The sequence below is a fragment of the Cynocephalus volans genome, chromosome 13, assembly GCF_027409185.1.
Source record: "Cynocephalus volans isolate mCynVol1 chromosome 13, mCynVol1.pri, whole genome shotgun sequence".
Lineage (NCBI taxonomy): Eukaryota > Metazoa > Chordata > Mammalia > Dermoptera > Cynocephalidae > Cynocephalus > Cynocephalus volans.
In genome coordinates this window covers 46,290,938-46,309,515 of record NC_084472.1, presented here as the reverse complement: position 1 = coordinate 46,309,515, position 18,578 = coordinate 46,290,938, and the positions used below count along the sequence as shown (strand labels likewise).

At 35.0% G+C, this 18,578-nt stretch overlaps 1 protein-coding gene across 4 annotated transcripts in view; it reads right to left on the bottom strand.

Annotated features, from left to right (window-relative positions):
- The window catches only part of ME2 (malic enzyme 2), a 74,315-nt gene that overhangs the window by 15,115 nt on the left and 40,622 nt on the right, over positions 1–18,578 (bottom strand). For all 4 annotated transcript variants that reach the window (XR_010021479.1, XM_063076799.1, XM_063076798.1 and 1 more), the window contains 5 exons: positions 18,431–18,528; positions 17,994–18,107; positions 13,180–13,294; positions 11,261–11,403; positions 4,601–4,703 (listed from right to left, as the gene is read on the bottom strand). Coding sequence is in view for 3 of the 4 variants with exons in the window: in XM_063076799.1 (XP_062932869.1) it covers positions 4,601–4,703; positions 11,261–11,403; positions 13,180–13,294; positions 17,994–18,107; positions 18,431–18,528 (573 nt within the window). In the remaining variant the exon portion in view is untranslated. The remainder of the gene's footprint in view (positions 1–4,600; positions 4,704–11,260; positions 11,404–13,179; positions 13,295–17,993; positions 18,108–18,430; positions 18,529–18,578) is intronic.

The following is an 18,578-nucleotide window of genomic DNA, read 5'->3' as shown; positions in this document are numbered from 1 at the left end:
TGTTCTAGTGGTTAGCCTAAAATTTATAACATGCATCCTTAACTTATCAAAATTCCACATTAACTTTCAATTTACCTTCCTGCCAGACAATGCAAGTCCCTCATAACAGTTTATCTCTACTTAAACGATAAGCCTTATTGTTGTGCATTTTAATTTTGTTTCTATGTACAAGGGTACTACAAAAAGTTCATGGAAAAATGGAATTAAAAGATAACACAAATCTTTCCATGAACTTTTTGAAGTGCCCTTGTATTTTTCAAAATTCCATGTCATTATTGTTTTGCTCGATATAAACAACATTCATTTTGTTTTATCCACCTTTTCATAACTTTCTTTGCTCTTCATTCCTTCCTACATCTCTGAATTTCTATCTGGAATTATGTTCCTCTTCAACATGGGACAAAATCTCCTTTCCTTTCATACAGATCTACAGGCGACGAATCCTGTGTTTTGTTTTTCTGAAAATGTCTTCATTTCGCCTTTATTGTTTTTATTTTATTTTCTTACAAGCTCAGAGAATGAATTTGCCTTAATTCTTGGAAGATATTTTCACTGTGTGATGAATTCTAGGTTGGTGAGTCCTTCTTATAAACAACTTAAATAGATCATTCCAGTGCCTTTTGGCATCTTATTGTTGTTGAGGGGTCAGTTGTCAGTCTAACAGCTGGCTCCTTTGAAAGAAATCTTTTTGCTAGGGTGGCTTTCATAGTCTTCTCTTTGTTGTGATGTTCTGAAGCTGCACAATGATATTCCTAAATGTGGATTTCTCTTTATTTATTCTGCATATGTTTCAGTGAACTGCCTGAATACTGATTGTCCTTCATCAGTTCCAAGAAATTCTCAGTCACAAGACGTACATGTCGCCTCCGCTTCATTCCCACTCTCATTTTCTGCTAGGACTTCAATGAAAGATATATCAATTAAAGGTGTATCTCTTACTTATTTCTCTGTATCTTCCTCTTTTTTTTTTCCCTTGGTGTCTCTGTTTCATTTGGATTGTTTCTTCTGAAACATCTTTCAGTTAATAAACTTACTTCGGTATAATCTGCTGTAAGCCTCATTTGCTCAGTTCTTAATTGAGATCATTGTATTTTTTAATTCTAGAATCTAGTGGTACTCAGCTGAAATTTTCAAGCTTGGCTTTTATCTTTATAAACATAATAAACATATTTCTTTAACTGCACATATGTCTAGAGTTTCAGTGTGTCTGTTTTTCTTGTTTCTGCTGGTTTTGGCTTGTGTTGTTATGTGTCTTTATGTGCCTCATTATCTTTTTTTTTTTTTTTTACTGGGGTTGAATGTGAAAATTTATTTTTAAAAGTAATTTGAAGACTAGGATAGTGTTATCCTATTTCAGAGAAGATTTTTGTTTGCTTCTGCTGGGCACTCGTGGGCACAGGCAGTCCAGAACAATGGCTTGAGGTTTTCTAGATCATCTGTTGCTGCTGCAAACTATCCCCCCATTCCAAGGTACAGCCCTTTATGGTTTCAGCCCAGAATGGGAGGCAGTTCAACAAAATCCTATGTTTGGCAAGTGTCAGACTGGGATAAGGCACCAACCTTGTCCTTCCCCCATGAAAAGCACAGCTTTACTTCTCAGCCACTTCTTTCCTGATCAGTGAATGCTTCCAGTGAAAAACTGGCTTTAAATGCTGGCTCATCTCTCTGAGCTCTAGTTCTCTCCCTAATCTTGATCCAGAATTATTCCCCAATATTTTATTAGAGTCAATAACCTCTTAAGGTTTTTTTTTTTTCTCTTTGTTATAGTTGCTGGACTTGGTAATCCAAACATTATCAGAACCTCAAGTTTTTAATTGCTTTATAAACAGACTTTCAGCCAATCCTTGTTTTTAGGCCCATTTTTTACCTCCACTACCAGGTCATTTTTTATGTCTATCTTAATAGAGCTATTAACTATTACTAATAAAGCTAGGACTTGGAGGTGTTGCATAAAAGAAATCAACTGCCAAATTCCTTAACAGTCAAATATGATATAAAAAATTGATTTGTTAATATCAGCAGAAAAGTATTCTCTGCCATGCCTTTATGCCACAGAAATAATATTGGACAGAATAGATTCATTTTGAATATTATCAAGTTTTAGAAAGAAATTATTGATGATGGGAGAGTTGCTATTATAGACGCTAGGTCTCAAGAGACAACCACAACTATGTGAGGGAAAAAAGAGGAAAGTCAATATACAAAAGCACTAGGATATTCACAGGCTGAATAAATAAATACCTTCTTTACTTTGACAACAGATATAACATGCTTGCCTGATGCCAGCCTACATATGCTCTAAGTCTACTTGTCGTATCTTAGAGTCTGTTGTCAGCTTTCAGGGAAAGAAGACACAAGTGCAAAAGAAATTCATGCCAAATCCCTATTTTACTCAACACAGTCTTTCCTTAACATGAATGGACAACTGAAGATCACCAAAAGTTTATGGCAAAAAATAGCATGAAGGAAGAAATATTTAAAAGAATTTTAATAATTCTCCAGAGAAAGTTGAGAGAATACTGCAACTTTTTTTTAAAGCAACTATTAAAAAAGAAGAATTTTAGAACAACAAAAAAAAAGTATTGGGAATAAAAAATAAATTGCTGAAATTAATGAATTGATGACACATGGTATTAAGCAATTATTGTTAATTTCCTCTGGTGTGATACCAGTATTATGGTTATGTTTTAAAAAATACAAATACTTAATTTTTTAGAGATACACACTAAAGTAGTCATGAATGAAATTATATGATATCTTTGATTTGCTTTAAAATAACCCAGTGAAGGTGGGTTGGTGGGAGGGAATATAGATTCAATAACATTGGTTACATGTTGATAACTGCTGAAAGGTGGGAGACTGGAACATGGGACTTCATTCAAGTATTATTTCTACTTCCATATATGTTTAAGAATAACAAAAAGAAAAAAAAGCTCAAAACAAAACATACGCTAAAAGTGCTGAAAAACAACAGATATAGATGAATGAGGAAATACCACAGAAATCCCCCATAATACAAAACGAAGAGAGAGGTGAAAATGTGAAATAAAATATACAAGTAAAGGACATTAAAGGGATTCAACCATGGTTTAACACAAGTTTCATAAGAAAAAACCCCAAGGTAATGGAAGGAAAGAAATGAAAATGAAAACAAAAACAAAAACAAAAACAAAAACAAAAATCCTTTGAAAAGAAGATATATGTTTTATAATGAAAAAAGTTCATCCACAGACATGCATGATAGAAACAAACCCAAACTTAGATGCATCCCAGTAACCTTTCAGAAATCTAAAGAGAGAATTGTAAAGATTGAGAGAGAAAAAGCTAGTATGCATAAAGGAATAAAAATCTCACTGACATTAGATGTCTCATCAGCAACAATGGCCACTAAAAGTGAATGAAGGAATGCCTTCAAAGGTCAGAGGAGAATGATTTTGACTCTACAAATCTCTACCAAGCCAAACTATCAAGTGAGAGGGGAAAAAAACCCATTTTCAGATATGTAAAAACTCAGGAAATTTACATCAATACTTTAGGAAAAAAAACTTATTCAAAGATGCATTCCAGAAACATGAGACAGAGAGTGGAACGGCATAGCACAGATGTGTAGGAGAGAGAGCAACATGGGATACAAGAAATAGTTTGTTGCAGAGTAGGATCAAGAAGAAATGAAGAAAATTGGCACGAAATTAAAGGAGGGTTCCATTATATTTGACATTTGAAAATTTTGAGTGTCAGAAACTTAGTGATATAAAATTGTATACGCTAGTATATTTATCAAATTTCACTCTTGTTTACATGGTGAATAACATTTACATAATCATGGTTTTGAATATTCAGAATCAATCTGTAGACAAAGCATGGAAGACAACAGAACACCATGTAAATGTCAAAAAACCCTCTACAATGTAGAAATATTAACAACCAAAACTGAGAGATGGAATAAGAAGAGACAGAAAACCAGACTTTTTTTCATTTTTCACTGTGGCAAGCTAATAAAAACTCTTAAGTTGCTAACAAAAGCTCTTTAAGTATGTTATATAAAGATAAAGGTAACTGCTTAGGAAAACTAAAAGTAGTAAGACAAATAGAGCAGCAGAGAGTGGAAGCAGGGTATTAGAAGAAGATAGTACATGTGACTACTGCTAGTATTTCACAGTGGAAGTTCATAAATACAGTTGAGTTGGAAGAATCAGCATAAAGGGAGGTAAGTGTGTCAGTCATGATGGTAACCACCAGAAAAACTCAAAGCAAATCCAACGGTGGTTATATCTGAGAAGTGGGATAACCCTCAGGAAGTCCCGAGGTTGATGCAGACGGCTAAATGATTTTATTCCATTCTGTTCCTTTGCATTTTTATAAGCCATGTACTATACTGTTTCTATAATAAGAACAAGTTTAATTAGCAATATACATACATACATTTTCAGGGAAAATAAGGCAAATTGGATTTGCTGAATTCCCTGAGTTTCCCTGTACATTCATACCAAAACTCTGTAAATAACTGTTGCTCATTTTAATCTTGAATTCCAAAGAATTTCATGAAGTACTTTTATGTAATTAACTATTGCTCTATAACATAAATAACAGTGGCATTTACCTGGAAAAATGTACACATTATTTCCTTGACCTGGCGTAAAGACTCGCCCATCTCTGAGTTCCACAGGCTCAAAAGGACTGCCACTGGCAAACAGACATCTTCCCTGTCAATGGAATAAAACGACTTCAATCTTGTTACATTTTGGAAATGAGAAAACAGAGATGAATTCATACAAAGTCAAATCCTGTAATAAAGTAGATATATATGCTGGAAACAAGGCATAACTCACCAAATAATTCTTTCATTCAATCCTTTTATTAGAGTGAGGCTCATTTTACGCACAGTGTATACTCAAATAAAATTGAAAAATATCCATTAATAAACATAAAAAACCCAAGCACTTCTAATTCCTTTAAAAAATGTAACATGTATATGGCCAATAAATACCATCCCAAATAATAAAGATTGACGTAAATACCTGTGAATGAAGGGGGGACACACCACCATTTACTGTAAATGTGCTGTTTTTGGTTCTATACCAGGTTCTTTTTATTTTCAAGTACTTTGTAAAAAGTCACATATCAAAACTGTAGCAGTTACTTGAATCCAGACTTTTTCTAACTCCAAAGTCCACAGTCTTTCTATCATGCCATAACATACCCCAGGAGGCAGTTGATAAAACAGGTACATGGTATAACGACACTATCATTCCAGGAAAAAATGGCATGTTGCTTTGTTAAAGAAAGATAAGTCTACAAGTTTGATGTACTCATCCAACTTTAGTACTATGCTCTTTAATGGCAGATATACTCGTACATATTACTGGCACATTCAGTATTTCTAAGAGAATTAGATACCCATGCAATTGAAAAGGGTCAGAAAGTTAATTTATAAAATAAGATCCTTTATATATCATCTCCCCCTCACGAGTTCTCCCCTAATCCCTCTTCTCAAAAAGACAAAGAGCAAGAAGAAAAAAATAGTGCTCAAACAGGGTGACTTTTCTTGGAATACTCAAGGAATAACTTAAATTAATCATGTTTAAACAGCCACTTGGGTTAAGCTAAAAGATGACTGACAGAAAACTGAAAAATCTCCACACAATAGGATGGACAAGCTGCCAAAATAGCAGAACACTTGATGGAGTTAATGTAAGTGTTTAGACACTGCTTTATCTTCTTTTCCCCATATCTAAAAATGTAAATGTGTATTTTACTGCTGTGGATGTAATTGTGTCCCCCACAGTCCATGTATTAGAAACTTAATCCCCACTGTACAGTGTTAAGAGGGTGGGACATCCTATCATGGTAATTAAAAGGTGGGGCCTTGATGAGGTGATTAGATTGTGAGGACCATGCCCAAGTAAATGGACTATGTTGATGATTTAATGGTCGTCAGTGGCATGGTTCTGAGGGCTTTAAAGGGAGAAGTGAGGAATTAGCTCGCTCTGATTCTGCCATCTGCTTTGTGACACCCTGCTTTGCTGTGAAGAGTCACTACCCACCAACAAGGTTCTCATCAGATGTGTTCCCTGGACTTTTGGCTTCCAAGCCTCTGAAACCGTAAGAAATAAATTTTATTTTCTTTATAAATTACCCAGTTCCAGGTATTTATGTTACAAGCATCAGAAAGAGTTTAAGACAGAAAGTTGGTACCAGAGAAGTAGGGTGTTGCTTATAGCAAATACTGGAAAACGTGGAAGTGGCTTTAGAACTGGGTATTGGCCAGAGGCTGGAAAAATTTGGAGGAACAGGCTAGGAAAAGCCTAGATGCTGGTGAGGAGAGTAGAGAACATCTTAGAGACTGGTTAAATGGTGGGGCCTAGAATGCTTATAGATGTATGAATCATAAGGACCATTCTAAGGAGGTTTCAGATAGAAATGAGAAGGAGCTTATTGGAAACTGGGGCAAAGATCCTCCCTTGCTATGAACTTGCAAAGAACTTGGCTGCATTCTGCTCATGCCCAAGAGTTTTATGAAATGAGGAACTTCAAGGTGCTGACTCAGGGTATTTGCCAGAAGAAGTTTCTAAGCAGCAAAGCATTCAGAAAACTGCACAGCTACTTGGAACAGCTTACACTGAGTTACAGCAGCAAAGACATGAGGTAAAGGCAGAATTTATAAGTAACAAGGAAGCAGAGAGTGAAAAACTGAAAAAAAACTCAGCCTGGCCATGTAAAGAGTGAAAAGGTGTCTTCAAGAAAGGAAACCAATGGTGTAGCCCAGCAACCTTTTGCTAAGAAATTATTACAAAAGAAAGGAATTATCAAGAGAAGCGAAAAAAGACCTTGAAGGCATTAAGAGATCTTCAAGGCTGCCCCTTCCATCACAGGCCCAGAGGCCTAGAGAGACAGAATGGTCTTGGGGAATGGGCTCCAGGCACCCTCCATGGGCTCGCTTCCCAAGGCCATGTCAGGAAGCTGCTTCCAGCGCCAGCACCCTGGCTACTCCAGCTGTAGCTAAATTGGCCCTAAGTGTGGCTGGATCTGCGGTTTCGAAAGATACAAGCCGGGGGCCTTGGTGGTGTCCACGCACTGTAAGTTTGCAGTCTTGCAGAATGCAGAGCTGTGAAGGCTTGGGAGCCTCCACCCTGATTTCAAAATACCCAGTTTTGGGTATTTCTGTCATAAGCAACAGGAACACCCTAATACGTATAACAAGAATGATTATTCTTTAAAGTACAGTAAAACCTTGGCATTAGTGGATTCAATACTCAAGAATTTGACTCTGAGCAATCTAAAGGTCTACAATGTACAGTAAGTATTATAAGTATAGAAGCAAGTTAAGCACGCTAATGATGACCCAAGCTGATCCTTTTGGAACTACAATTCCATACAGCTATATGAGGATACTTCAGAAAGTTTACAGAAAAATAGAATTGAAAGATAATATGAATCTTTCCATGAACTTTTTGAAGTACCCTCATATAATTTTCTATTTATTGTGCAGATAGCTATTAAAATTCTCTACCTATTCTACACATAGGTCTACTTGTGACAAAAAAAAGTTTGTTTGACGTACATAATAAAATAGATTTTTTGTGGTGCCATTAACTTTAATAGTCTTACAAAGTAGATTATACACTATGGCACTTCACAGGAAAAATGTTACATCCTCATGAAATCAGTAATTTTTGAGATTTAGAAAGATCTCGGGAATCTCCTCTACAATGGCAAGATTCTACAGCAGTTCACCTTCTCCAGGCCATCTTCCCTTCCCACCTCCGCCATAATCAATCTATAGTGTAACTGTGGCCAGATCTTTATGCTAACAGTATTCTCATTCTGAAGTCCAAGTTGGCCTTTTTGAGCAACTGGCCATTAAAATATGAAGACTTTTAAAAAAAGTATTTTTCTCATTGAGCAGCAGAGGGTGTTAGAGTAACACCAAGACATCTCTCTGCTGAAAACCAAAGGAGACTGAAACTTGGAGAGGTGACTGCAACTATACAAAAATGTATGCTATTCTTTTATGTAATGTTTCAGGAAGAATTTATGTAAAATTAAACTATGACACAATGCTTTTTTATTTTTGTGAGAAATAGCACAACTTCAAAGTTATAAAAATAGTGAATAAATTTGCATTTTAAAACTGATGAAATACAGTACATCAAACTAGACTCCTTAGGGAGTTTTTACTCATTCCAATAATGTACAATTCAATTATTACAATAAAATTCATTTCAAAAGTAAAATTCTTAAATGTTTGAGCAATCTTCTGGTGATGTACTGCTCAAAACATTTAAATTTCTTATATTTTGGAAATGCCAAAGCCCACGACACACTGAATATATTTACCAAATAGTCATTGTGTAAGACTAACATTTAATCTTTTGGACAATAACCATTGTTTTAAATAGTAAAGCCTGATGAACAGGGTGCTAAAAATCAAGCTAAAAGTTATAACATATTTTGGTAAAAAAGGTAAGAAGATATACTAAAGAGACTGATCTTTTCTTTTTTATTTCTATATGTTGATTTTTTTATTTTTAAAGAAAAGTCTTCAATAATTATTAAAGGTTTCAGTCATTATTATATCCATTTGAAACCAACAGTCAAAAGACTACTTTGACAAACACAGAGTGACAATATAAAAGCCAGAGTTGTGAGAGAATATCTGTGTCAACATAAGATTTTCAACACTGAGAAAAAAAATGCTAAATATATCAAGAGCATGAATATTAAGTTTAGAAAGTTCTGAGAGAGAGTTCTGCTTTGGCAATGGTCTCTTAGGTTGTTCCAAACCAATTTTCCCTCTGGCTATAATAGGAAAAAAAAAAAGTTGTAAAAAAATTTTAAGGAAGCAGATTGCTACCAAGATAGTGAGTCCGGTGTTGGGGGAGGGAGGTCTCCAAGGTGCAAAAGAAGAGGAAAGCAAGATATGTGAGCCCAGCATTTGAAACTTTTCCTCTCAATGTGACTGCTGATCTCAAAAGCAGAAGCTGTGGCTGAGACCCTGAGCAGCAGAGCTATGAGGGCTTTCATGATGACAGAGAGAAAAATTGAAGTTCAGGGACCGCTATGGATGAGGGGTGCTGGTAAATACCCCAGGGATTCTGACTCATACCCAAAGGGGTGCACATCAGAATGGGCTAATTGGAAATAGACTGAGCCTCACATGGACTGCGTCCTGATTGGATTATGGTGATCTGCTCCAGCCTAACAGCCACCAGAAATAGTAAAGCCCCTCTGCAGGAAGATAAGTTCATCCACAGCCTCAAGTTATTGCTACAATTCTTCATCCACACTATCCAGCACTCAATTAAAAAAAAAAGAAAAAAGAAACAAAAACCAAGCTTACAAAAAGATAAGAACTGATAAACAAGAGGAAAACAGACAGATACTAAAAATGGACTCACAGAGAGGAGATATTTACTATCAGAAACTTAAATTATAACTCATATTCAAGAAATTAAATGACAAGATAGAAAATCTCAGCAGAAAATTGCAAGCTATACAAAAGGATCAAACAAGTATTTAAAAATTATTACTAAAATTATGAGGTATAATACTATTGTGATTACATTTTTAAAAGAATCCTTAACTTTTGAGAGATATGCTATATTTATAATGAAATCATATGATACCTGAGATCTCCTTCAAAATGACCTGGGGTCAGTGGGATGTAGAAGAAAGAAAATGAGCAATGAGTTGATTTATTTTTGAAGCTAGGAATTGGTACATGGGAGCTGAGTAAGCTATTCTACTTTTATAAATGTTTGAAATTTTCTGTAATAAAAACCTTTTTTTTTTTTAATGGAATGGAGGCAAAAAAATTTATCACAGATTTATTACTTACTCTCAAGGGTACAACCTAACAATTACAACAGCTGGATACTACTATAAGAAACTTTTAAAAATCACTTCCTAGATCCACTTTAAAGATCAGTCATAAGAACAAGAATACAGAAGGTGATTACATTGTGGCAATTACAACTACATCCCTACAGAACAGGAGGAAAAAAGCAACTGTCCTAATGGTATATAAGCAAGTTTTTGTAACTGGAGGTAACAGCAGTGTCAAAGAATCCAAAAGCTCCAAATCTCAAACAATGTGGATGAAAGTAAAAATTTGTTCCAGATAGCTGTCAGATGACTCAAAAAAATGGCCTTAGTAAAGACAAACACTGATGGTAAAGACGCATTTGAAGAGTGTAAAAAAAATTGTTTCATGAAATGTGAGGGCAAGAAAGCAGTATTTATAAACTGATTATTTCTATAATATGTGATTTTAAGTCGGTAACTAAATTAATAAATTATAATTAGAATCAAATAGAAATTCTACAAATAAAAAATACATGATAACTAAAATTAAAAACCTATCAATAGATCAGCACAACTGATAAAATAATTTCCAAAGTGGAAGACAGGTCCAAAAAAAATCGCCAGACTGAAACACAGAGAGCAAAAAGTATAATAGTGTAAGAGATATACAATATATGGTGAAAAATCCTGACCGTGTAACTGAAACCCCACAAGAGGAGAGAGACAACGTGGCCAATGCAGAGACACTGGCCGTATTTTTCCAAAACAGAAAAACAAAAACCAAACCAAAACACAACAGACATCAAGCCACAGATTCTGGAGCACTATAATCCCCAGATAGAATAAATCCAAAGAAAACCACACCTAGGTCCACTGTGGTAAAATTGCTCAAAACCTAAGACATGATGATGTATCAAAAGGAAATTAGAAGTCAAAAAACATAAAACGCTATCTTCGAGGTGCTAAATAAAGAACTGCCAACTTTTACTTCTATGCAGAGTAGAAATATCCTTTAAATGAAGCCAAAATAAAGAAATTATCAAGAGAATTCATCAAACTCACACATATGGAAAGGAGTTCTGGTAGAAGGAAAATAATCCTATGTAGAAGCACAGACATGCAGGAAGGAAGGAATGGCAGAAGAAAAAACTAAAATGTAGGAAAATCTAAATGAATCATTTTTGTATAAAACGACAATGATTTTTTGGGGTTTAAAATATAGAGAGAATTAAAATGGACAAAAACAATAGTGCAAAAAGGATGAGAACATTATGGAGTTATAAGGTAATTGCTTTCCAGAATTAATTCAAGCAATAATTTATATCTGACTGTGGTCACCTATGGATGTGTGTTGTAATTTTTATGGAAACCACTAAAAGAATTGTGCAAGAATAATTAACTAGTAAGCTGAAGAAAAATAATAGACATAATCAATTCATATGGTTATTAGTAATACCTCTGTAAGCGTATATGCTTCTTCAGCCGTGCACTCAGCCTTTGCTGTTGGATTACTTAATGCAAATATTATAGGCCTTTCATTGATAGAGGCCATCGATTTGATTATAACAGGAGTAAAAAGTCGGCCAGCACCTGCAACTCCTGTAATGAGAAAAAAAGCAACATCATTACAGGTATAAAGCAATTCTTATCAATAACATTCTTCAGCAGGTTTACCATAACAAAAGCATAGGTAATCTCTCATTACAAAGTTAGCATCATCTCAGCAATGCAAAATCCATGAGAACACAATCTCAAATGTGAAAAGAAAAGCGAAAAAATGCTGAGAGTTTTCAATTACATATTTGTTGTCTGCCACACACATAGTAAATTATGGAAAATTAAAATAAAGAACATAAGACTATCTCCATCACTATAATTAAAAAAATAAAACTTGCTACAACATGGATGAACCCTGAAGATAGGCTAAGTCACAAAGAGACAAATACTGTAGGATTCCACTTATGAGGTACCTAAATAGTCAACTTCATGGAGTAAGAAAGGGGAATGGTGGTGGCCAGGGGCATGTGAAATTGTTGTTTAATGGGTAAAGAGTTTTAGTCTCACAAATGAAAAGAGGTCTGGTGATTGATTGCCCAACGATGTGAATGTGCTTAATGCTACTGAACTATACATTTAAAAATGATTAAGATGGCAAACTTAATGGTATATATATTTTACCGCAATTAAAAACTTTTAAAAAAAGAAGATAAAACTCAAATGTTAATGCATCTCAAATGTTAAATTGCTAAACTGTGTGGTACTCATTACAAAACAGTAATTCAGAAGGGATAAAAAATCATCTTGACTAAAACAATCCACTTTCCTGATTCAGTTCAGTGTAACAACCTTTTATTAAGCCTCTACAATGTCCCAGACACCATTACTAGGCCATTAGGATATTAAAAATGAGTATAATGCAGGCAGCTTATAGGTGACAGGAAACAACAAAGTAAACAGAAAATCGGAAAGCCTATATAGTAGGTGCTGTGATAGAATTATGCAGTGTTGTGGAAGCATGGCATGAAGGAAGAATACTGAGGACGTGGTGGGAATTTGGGGGATGACAAAGTTACACCTCAGCTGAGTATTTATCCAGCCCATCCAGTAAGAATACTTACATTAAAATATTTTTCTTTTGTTTCTTGACCCTCTGGGGGTAGGAAGAGTCAATGGATAGACTCTTAGGTTTCCATATTGAGTTTTCAGAAAAATGTACTAAAGCACCTTTAAGATTTTGCCTCACTCTAAACAATTATGAGTTCTATTCAAAGAAGAAGCTAAGACAGACATACTTTTCTTGATCACAGGAACTGTTTGTGACTTCGTTTTACTATGTAACATTAAATACAGCTCCTACATGAAATAGATAAAATTACAAGAAAGAGTATAGATTCAAATCTTACAGCTATATAGGAAATTAAATAGCTCCTCTTTTAAAGACATTTACATTTTCTGCTGAGAACTTAATGCCATTTTGGCATAGTCTGATATTAGCCATGCAATGCCTGACTCAAAACACACACAGTTTTTTGGCTTTGTTACCAATGAAAATCTTTGACTCTGCGTAGATTTTCCTGGTGTAGTCTTGTCAAATGATGACCTTGGTCTTTTTTAGGTTTTGAGCCCAACAGTCATACCAACTCTAAAATCAAAGCATGGTCAACTGCTTAGCTTCTAGTATGGTATAAGCAACATCTGTTAACTGAACTTTCATGCATGGTAACCAAAAAGTTATCACAGAAAACATCAAATATGCTGAAAGCTAGATAAGACTGTCAATTCATTTGTAGTAATCCTGTATGGTAGTAATCCTACATGGTAGTTATGACTGGCAACATGCAGTTAAGTAATATATTTATCAATAACTTTACTTACCAATTATAGTTGAAGGCTTAAGTATATTTACTGCATCTTCAAAAGTATCAGGTATGTTCTCTGGAGCTGAGTGAGCGAATGGTTCCTGATGACTATCTATTTTAGCCTTCCGCCCCTGAATTTTTTAGATAAAGTACAGTATTTTTCAGTAACTGTATATTGAGAATTAAGTGAAAAGACATCATTATGAGTTACATATTGCTTCTACAATAGAAATGTCTTTTCATTTCCTTTTGCATTCCTCTTTAAATTGTATCTTCCAATTCCATCTTCACAGTGTCCATAAACTCAAATATAAAACATAAATCAAATCCCATTATATCCAGAAAATGTTTAGTCCTTGTCAAAAATTCATTTACTCTGTGAAGTCCTCCTAAATCCAACATGGCACAAAGGCCTACAATCCTTATTAGGGCTAGATGAGTTTTTGAACTAAGAATTTTTCATCTTTTAGAAATGCAATATGGTAATATATCAAATATTACAAATACACCTCCTCCCCCCAAATGAGCACCCTACATCTGAACAAACTAATGAATAATTACATCACGAACAAAACATTAATACTACAAATATAGCCTTTCATTACTTTTGGTCAGGTTTTGCTACCAGATAAGTTCAGGTCAATCAGATTTGTCACCAAATGAATTTCAGAAAAAACTTTGGGATTTCAGAGCTTTTAGCATTTCAAAACTGCACACCAAACATCATGAACCTGTACTACAAAGAGTTCAGAAACGAGAGGAACAGGGAATTCTGGTTCAAGATGGCTGAATGAAGAAACATGCTTTCCTTTCTAAATCCCAGTTCAAAACCATAGAAATAAAACCCTTGGTAGTATCACTGACAGGCTGAAACAATGAAGAAAATTTCTTGACTTAAAGCAGACAAAAACATACTGAATGAAAAAACCAAACAGGCTGGAGAAACTCATATTCTTATTTTGGTAAAAGAGAAGATCTCCCTTGCAAAAGTGAATTTTTCCATCTCAACTCCAGAATCACTCCTGATAAGAACCAGCAGAGGCTGGAAAAGCAGCACACCAACATCAGCTGGCTGGGAGGTTAATTAAAGGACTGAAATACAGCCTCAACAGGTCTGGTTCTCAGAACAGTGGCTTCTTATACTTGACCCTAGGATTACCAAAGCTCTCCCTTATGGGGATTCAACAGGAAACTCTCAAAATCCCAAAATAAAGGGCAGTGTTTGGAGTCCCCAGAAGAGATTGGAAGCCTAAAGTCCAAGGTCAAACTCCCTGTACATCCTAAAAGAAACATGTACTTTGAATCAGCAGATGAACAGGGATTCTCACTTGTGCTAAGCAAACTCACTGTAGCTACCAATACTATATTCATTCTAGACCTAACCTATCCATATGATAAAGAATCACAGACTCTCAACAAAATAGGTATAGAAGAAAAGTATCTCAACACAATAAAAGCCATCTACAACAAGCCCACCACCAGTATATTCTGAATGGTGAAAAACTGAGGGCTTTCCCCTTAAGAACAGGAACAAGATAAGGATGCACCACTTCTATTTAACATAGTACTGGAGGTACTAACCAGAGCAATCAGGCAAGAGAAAGAAATAAAGGGAATCCAGACTGGAAAAGATGAAGTCAAACTGTCTCTGAAGACTCTATCAAAAAACTCCTACAGCTGGTTCATAACTTCAGTAACATTGCAGGATACAAAATAAATGCCCCCAATTCAGTTGCATTTATATACTCAAATAATGAACTAACAGAAAGAGAAATAAAGAAAGCCCATTTACAATTGTCATGAAAAAAATAAAATACCTATGGATCAAATTAACCAAGGAGATGAAAGACCCCTACAATGAGAACTACAAACCACTTCTGAAAGAAATTAAAGATGACACAAAAAGATGGAAAGATATTCCATGCTTTTGGAATGGAAGAATTAACATTGAGAAAATGTCTATACTGCCCAAAGCGCTCTACAGATTCAATGCAATCCCCATCAAAATACCAATGACATTCTTCAGAGAAATGGAAAAAACAATCTTAACTTTCATATGGAACAACAAAAGACCCCAAATAGCTAAAGCAATCCAGAGCAAAAAAAAATAAAGCTGGAGGCATAACACTACCTGACTTCAAATTATACTACAAAGCTACTGTAACCAAAACAGCATGGTACTGGCATAAAAATAGACACTCAGACCAGTGGAACAGAATTGAGAACCCAGAAATCACCTCTCAGGCATTGGACAAAGGCAACAAAAATCTACATTGAGGAAAAGACTGCCTCTTCAATAAGTGGTGCTGGGAAAATTGGATATCCATAAGCAGAAGAATGAAACTAGATATGCACCTCTCACTATATATAATAAAATAAACTCAAAATGGATTAAAGACTTAAGTGTAAGACTTGAAACTGTAAAATCATTAAGGGAAAATATAGGTGAAACACTTCAGGAACTAGGTCTAGGCACAGACTTTATGAACATGACCCCAAAAACACAAGCAACAAAAGAAAAAATAAACAAATGGGACTATATCAAACCAAAAAGATTCTACACAGCAAAGGAAACAATCAACAGAGTGAAACAACAACCTACAGAGTGGAAGAGAATTTTTGCTAACTATGCATGTGACAAGGGATTAACATCCATAAATATACAAGGAACTCAAGCAATTACACAGTAAAAAAACAAATAACCCAATTAAAAAATGGGCAAAGGAGCTGAATAGACATTTTTCAAAGGAAGACATACCAATGGCCAAGAGGTACATGAAAAAATGCTCAACATCACTAGTCATCAGAGAAAGGCAAATTAAAACCACATTGAGATACCACCTCACCCCAGTTAGACTGGCTATAATCAAAAAAATGGCAAATAACAAATGCTGGCAAGGGTGCAGAGAGAAGGGAACACTCCCGTACTGTTGGTGGGACTGTAAATTAGTACAACCACTATGGAAAACAGTATGGAGGTTTCTCAAACAATTACAGATAGATCTTCCACATGATCCAGCAATCCCACTTCTGGGTATATACCCAGAGGAATGGAAATCACCATGTCCAAAGGATACCTGCACTCTCATGTTCATCATTGCTCTGTTTACAATAGCCAAGATATTTGGAACCAACCTAAATGTCCATCAATGGATGACTAGATAAGGAAACTGTGGTATATATACACCATGGAATACTACTCTGCCATAAAAAAGAATGAAATTCTTCCATTTGCAACAACATGGATGAGCTTGGAGAAACTTATATTGAGTGAAATAAGCAAAGCACAGAGGGATAAGTACCACATGTACTCACTCATAAGTGGGAGCTAAGAGAGAAAGAAGGAAGGAAAGAAAGACCACAGTGGTGCGTTGGACTTGCAAAGGGAGAGAACATACCTTGGGAACAAAGTGGAGTCGGGGGGGAAAAGGAAATGGGGAGGGAAGGTGGGGATAACTGGGTGGGGGACATGGGTACAATTACAATTTGTAGTAATGAACATGCTGCCAGTATGGATCTGGCCTTCACATCTTGGGCACAAGGGGTGACAATCAGCTTTGTATCTCATGAATATTAATAACCAATAAAAAAAAAGGAAATTTTGACACACACACACAAAAATCACAAAACATTTGATGAAAGTCAACCTGCAAAAAGCAGCATCAGACTAATTGTGTTCTAGGAATATACATTCCCCAATGGCCTTCTAAAAACGTGATGTCTTAGAATCCTTGTCTTACATTCTGGCATATATGGTAGTTACAGCTCCCTTGGGAGACAATGCAGTTTAATGATTCGGAGCACAGGTTCTCACAGTTAGGCTACTTGGTTTGAATCCTACCTCCAGCACTCCTTTATAAACCTCAGTTTCCTCATCTGTAAAACTTCACAGGAGTTTTGAGAGGATTAAAGGAAATAACACATATATAGTCTTATCACAATGTCTGGTACATTTTAAATTACTATTATTTTATTTTAAATTATGTGTAATTTAAGCACTCAAGTTTTTCGCTCACACATTTCAGTTTTCCTTTTATTTTCTGCACTACTAGAATACTGGTACTAATTAAGAAGAAAAGATTTCAGAATGGGAGCAAAGTACATTGTGATAGCTTACTCCACAGATGTAAATGGCAAGTAACTGCTATACCATTATACCATAATGTGTATATATGAAAATACAACAGCATTATATACTGATAGGTTCAGCTATAAAACAGTTTACCTATATCTCAATGTGTTATACAGTATAAAATATACTCTTAAGCTAATAAAAATGATAGTTAATGCTAAAGAAAGGCAGGAAGGGTGAAAGGGTAATAAGTTAATCTGAGAGAAAAGTTCTTTATTGTTCATGAATTAGTTTCAGGAGTACATACTTTCTTTCTGGGGAAAGACTACATAGATTTTTATTAGATTGCAATAGGGGATTATGATGTGCAAAGGGTTAATGAATTTCTGCTCCAATATCAGATGTACTGTTAATAATGTAATTAGGAATTTCTGAGTTCTCATTAGAAACCTAGTTTTAGAAGGGTCTAATACAATCATACTTGTACAATGGCTATTTGATCTCTTAGGAACAAGAAAAAAAAGCAAGAAAGAGTAAGTCTGGTGCCAAAATAGAGATTATGATTTAAATAGGAAGCAAGTCTTTAAAAAAGACAGTGAGGATCTCTGTTGAGAATATAGTGAAAAGGCCCCCAACTGGTATCATATGGATAGTCCAGTAAAATACAAGATGTCAAGAAATGATAATATTTTTAAAGTCCAACTAAAAATATCATAACAACAATGCTCTTTTGCTTCTCCAAGTTTTAAATATCTTACCTTAACTAATAAACCGTACTTGTCAAACATCCAGATTTTCTTTTGTGCCTCTTCTTCTGAAAGGCCATTTTCTACCATAGACATAACTATAAGATTTGCAATTCCAAGAGCAGCCTGTCCAATAAAACATAAATTTAAAAAATAAAGACTAGAGTATGACACAATGCTTGAATTACTTTGTATATGAAGATCATGTGTTATGAGGAATACTTGGTTTATTCTTCCCTTACAAATCAAACAAAAGTTGATTCTTTGTGATATTCTCTCTAAACATATTTTAAATCCCCTATTCTCAACATAAGTCTTGAATTCATACCTTCTGTTCTCAAGAAAATTACAAGCTCACTATGTTCTTTTATAAACATCAACATTCTGTCCCACTTTCCAATTCTAAAAGAGTGCTGGTTTTAAATTCTAAAAAGCATACAAAAACATACCTCTCCTGCTCCAAGAAATAAGATTTTGTGTTCTGAGATGGGTTTACTAATAACTTTTTGTGCTGCAAGAAGACCTGCTAGAGCTACTGCAGCTGTCCCTATAAGGAAAACAAAAATTTTTAAAGATAAAAAATGGGCACATTAAAAA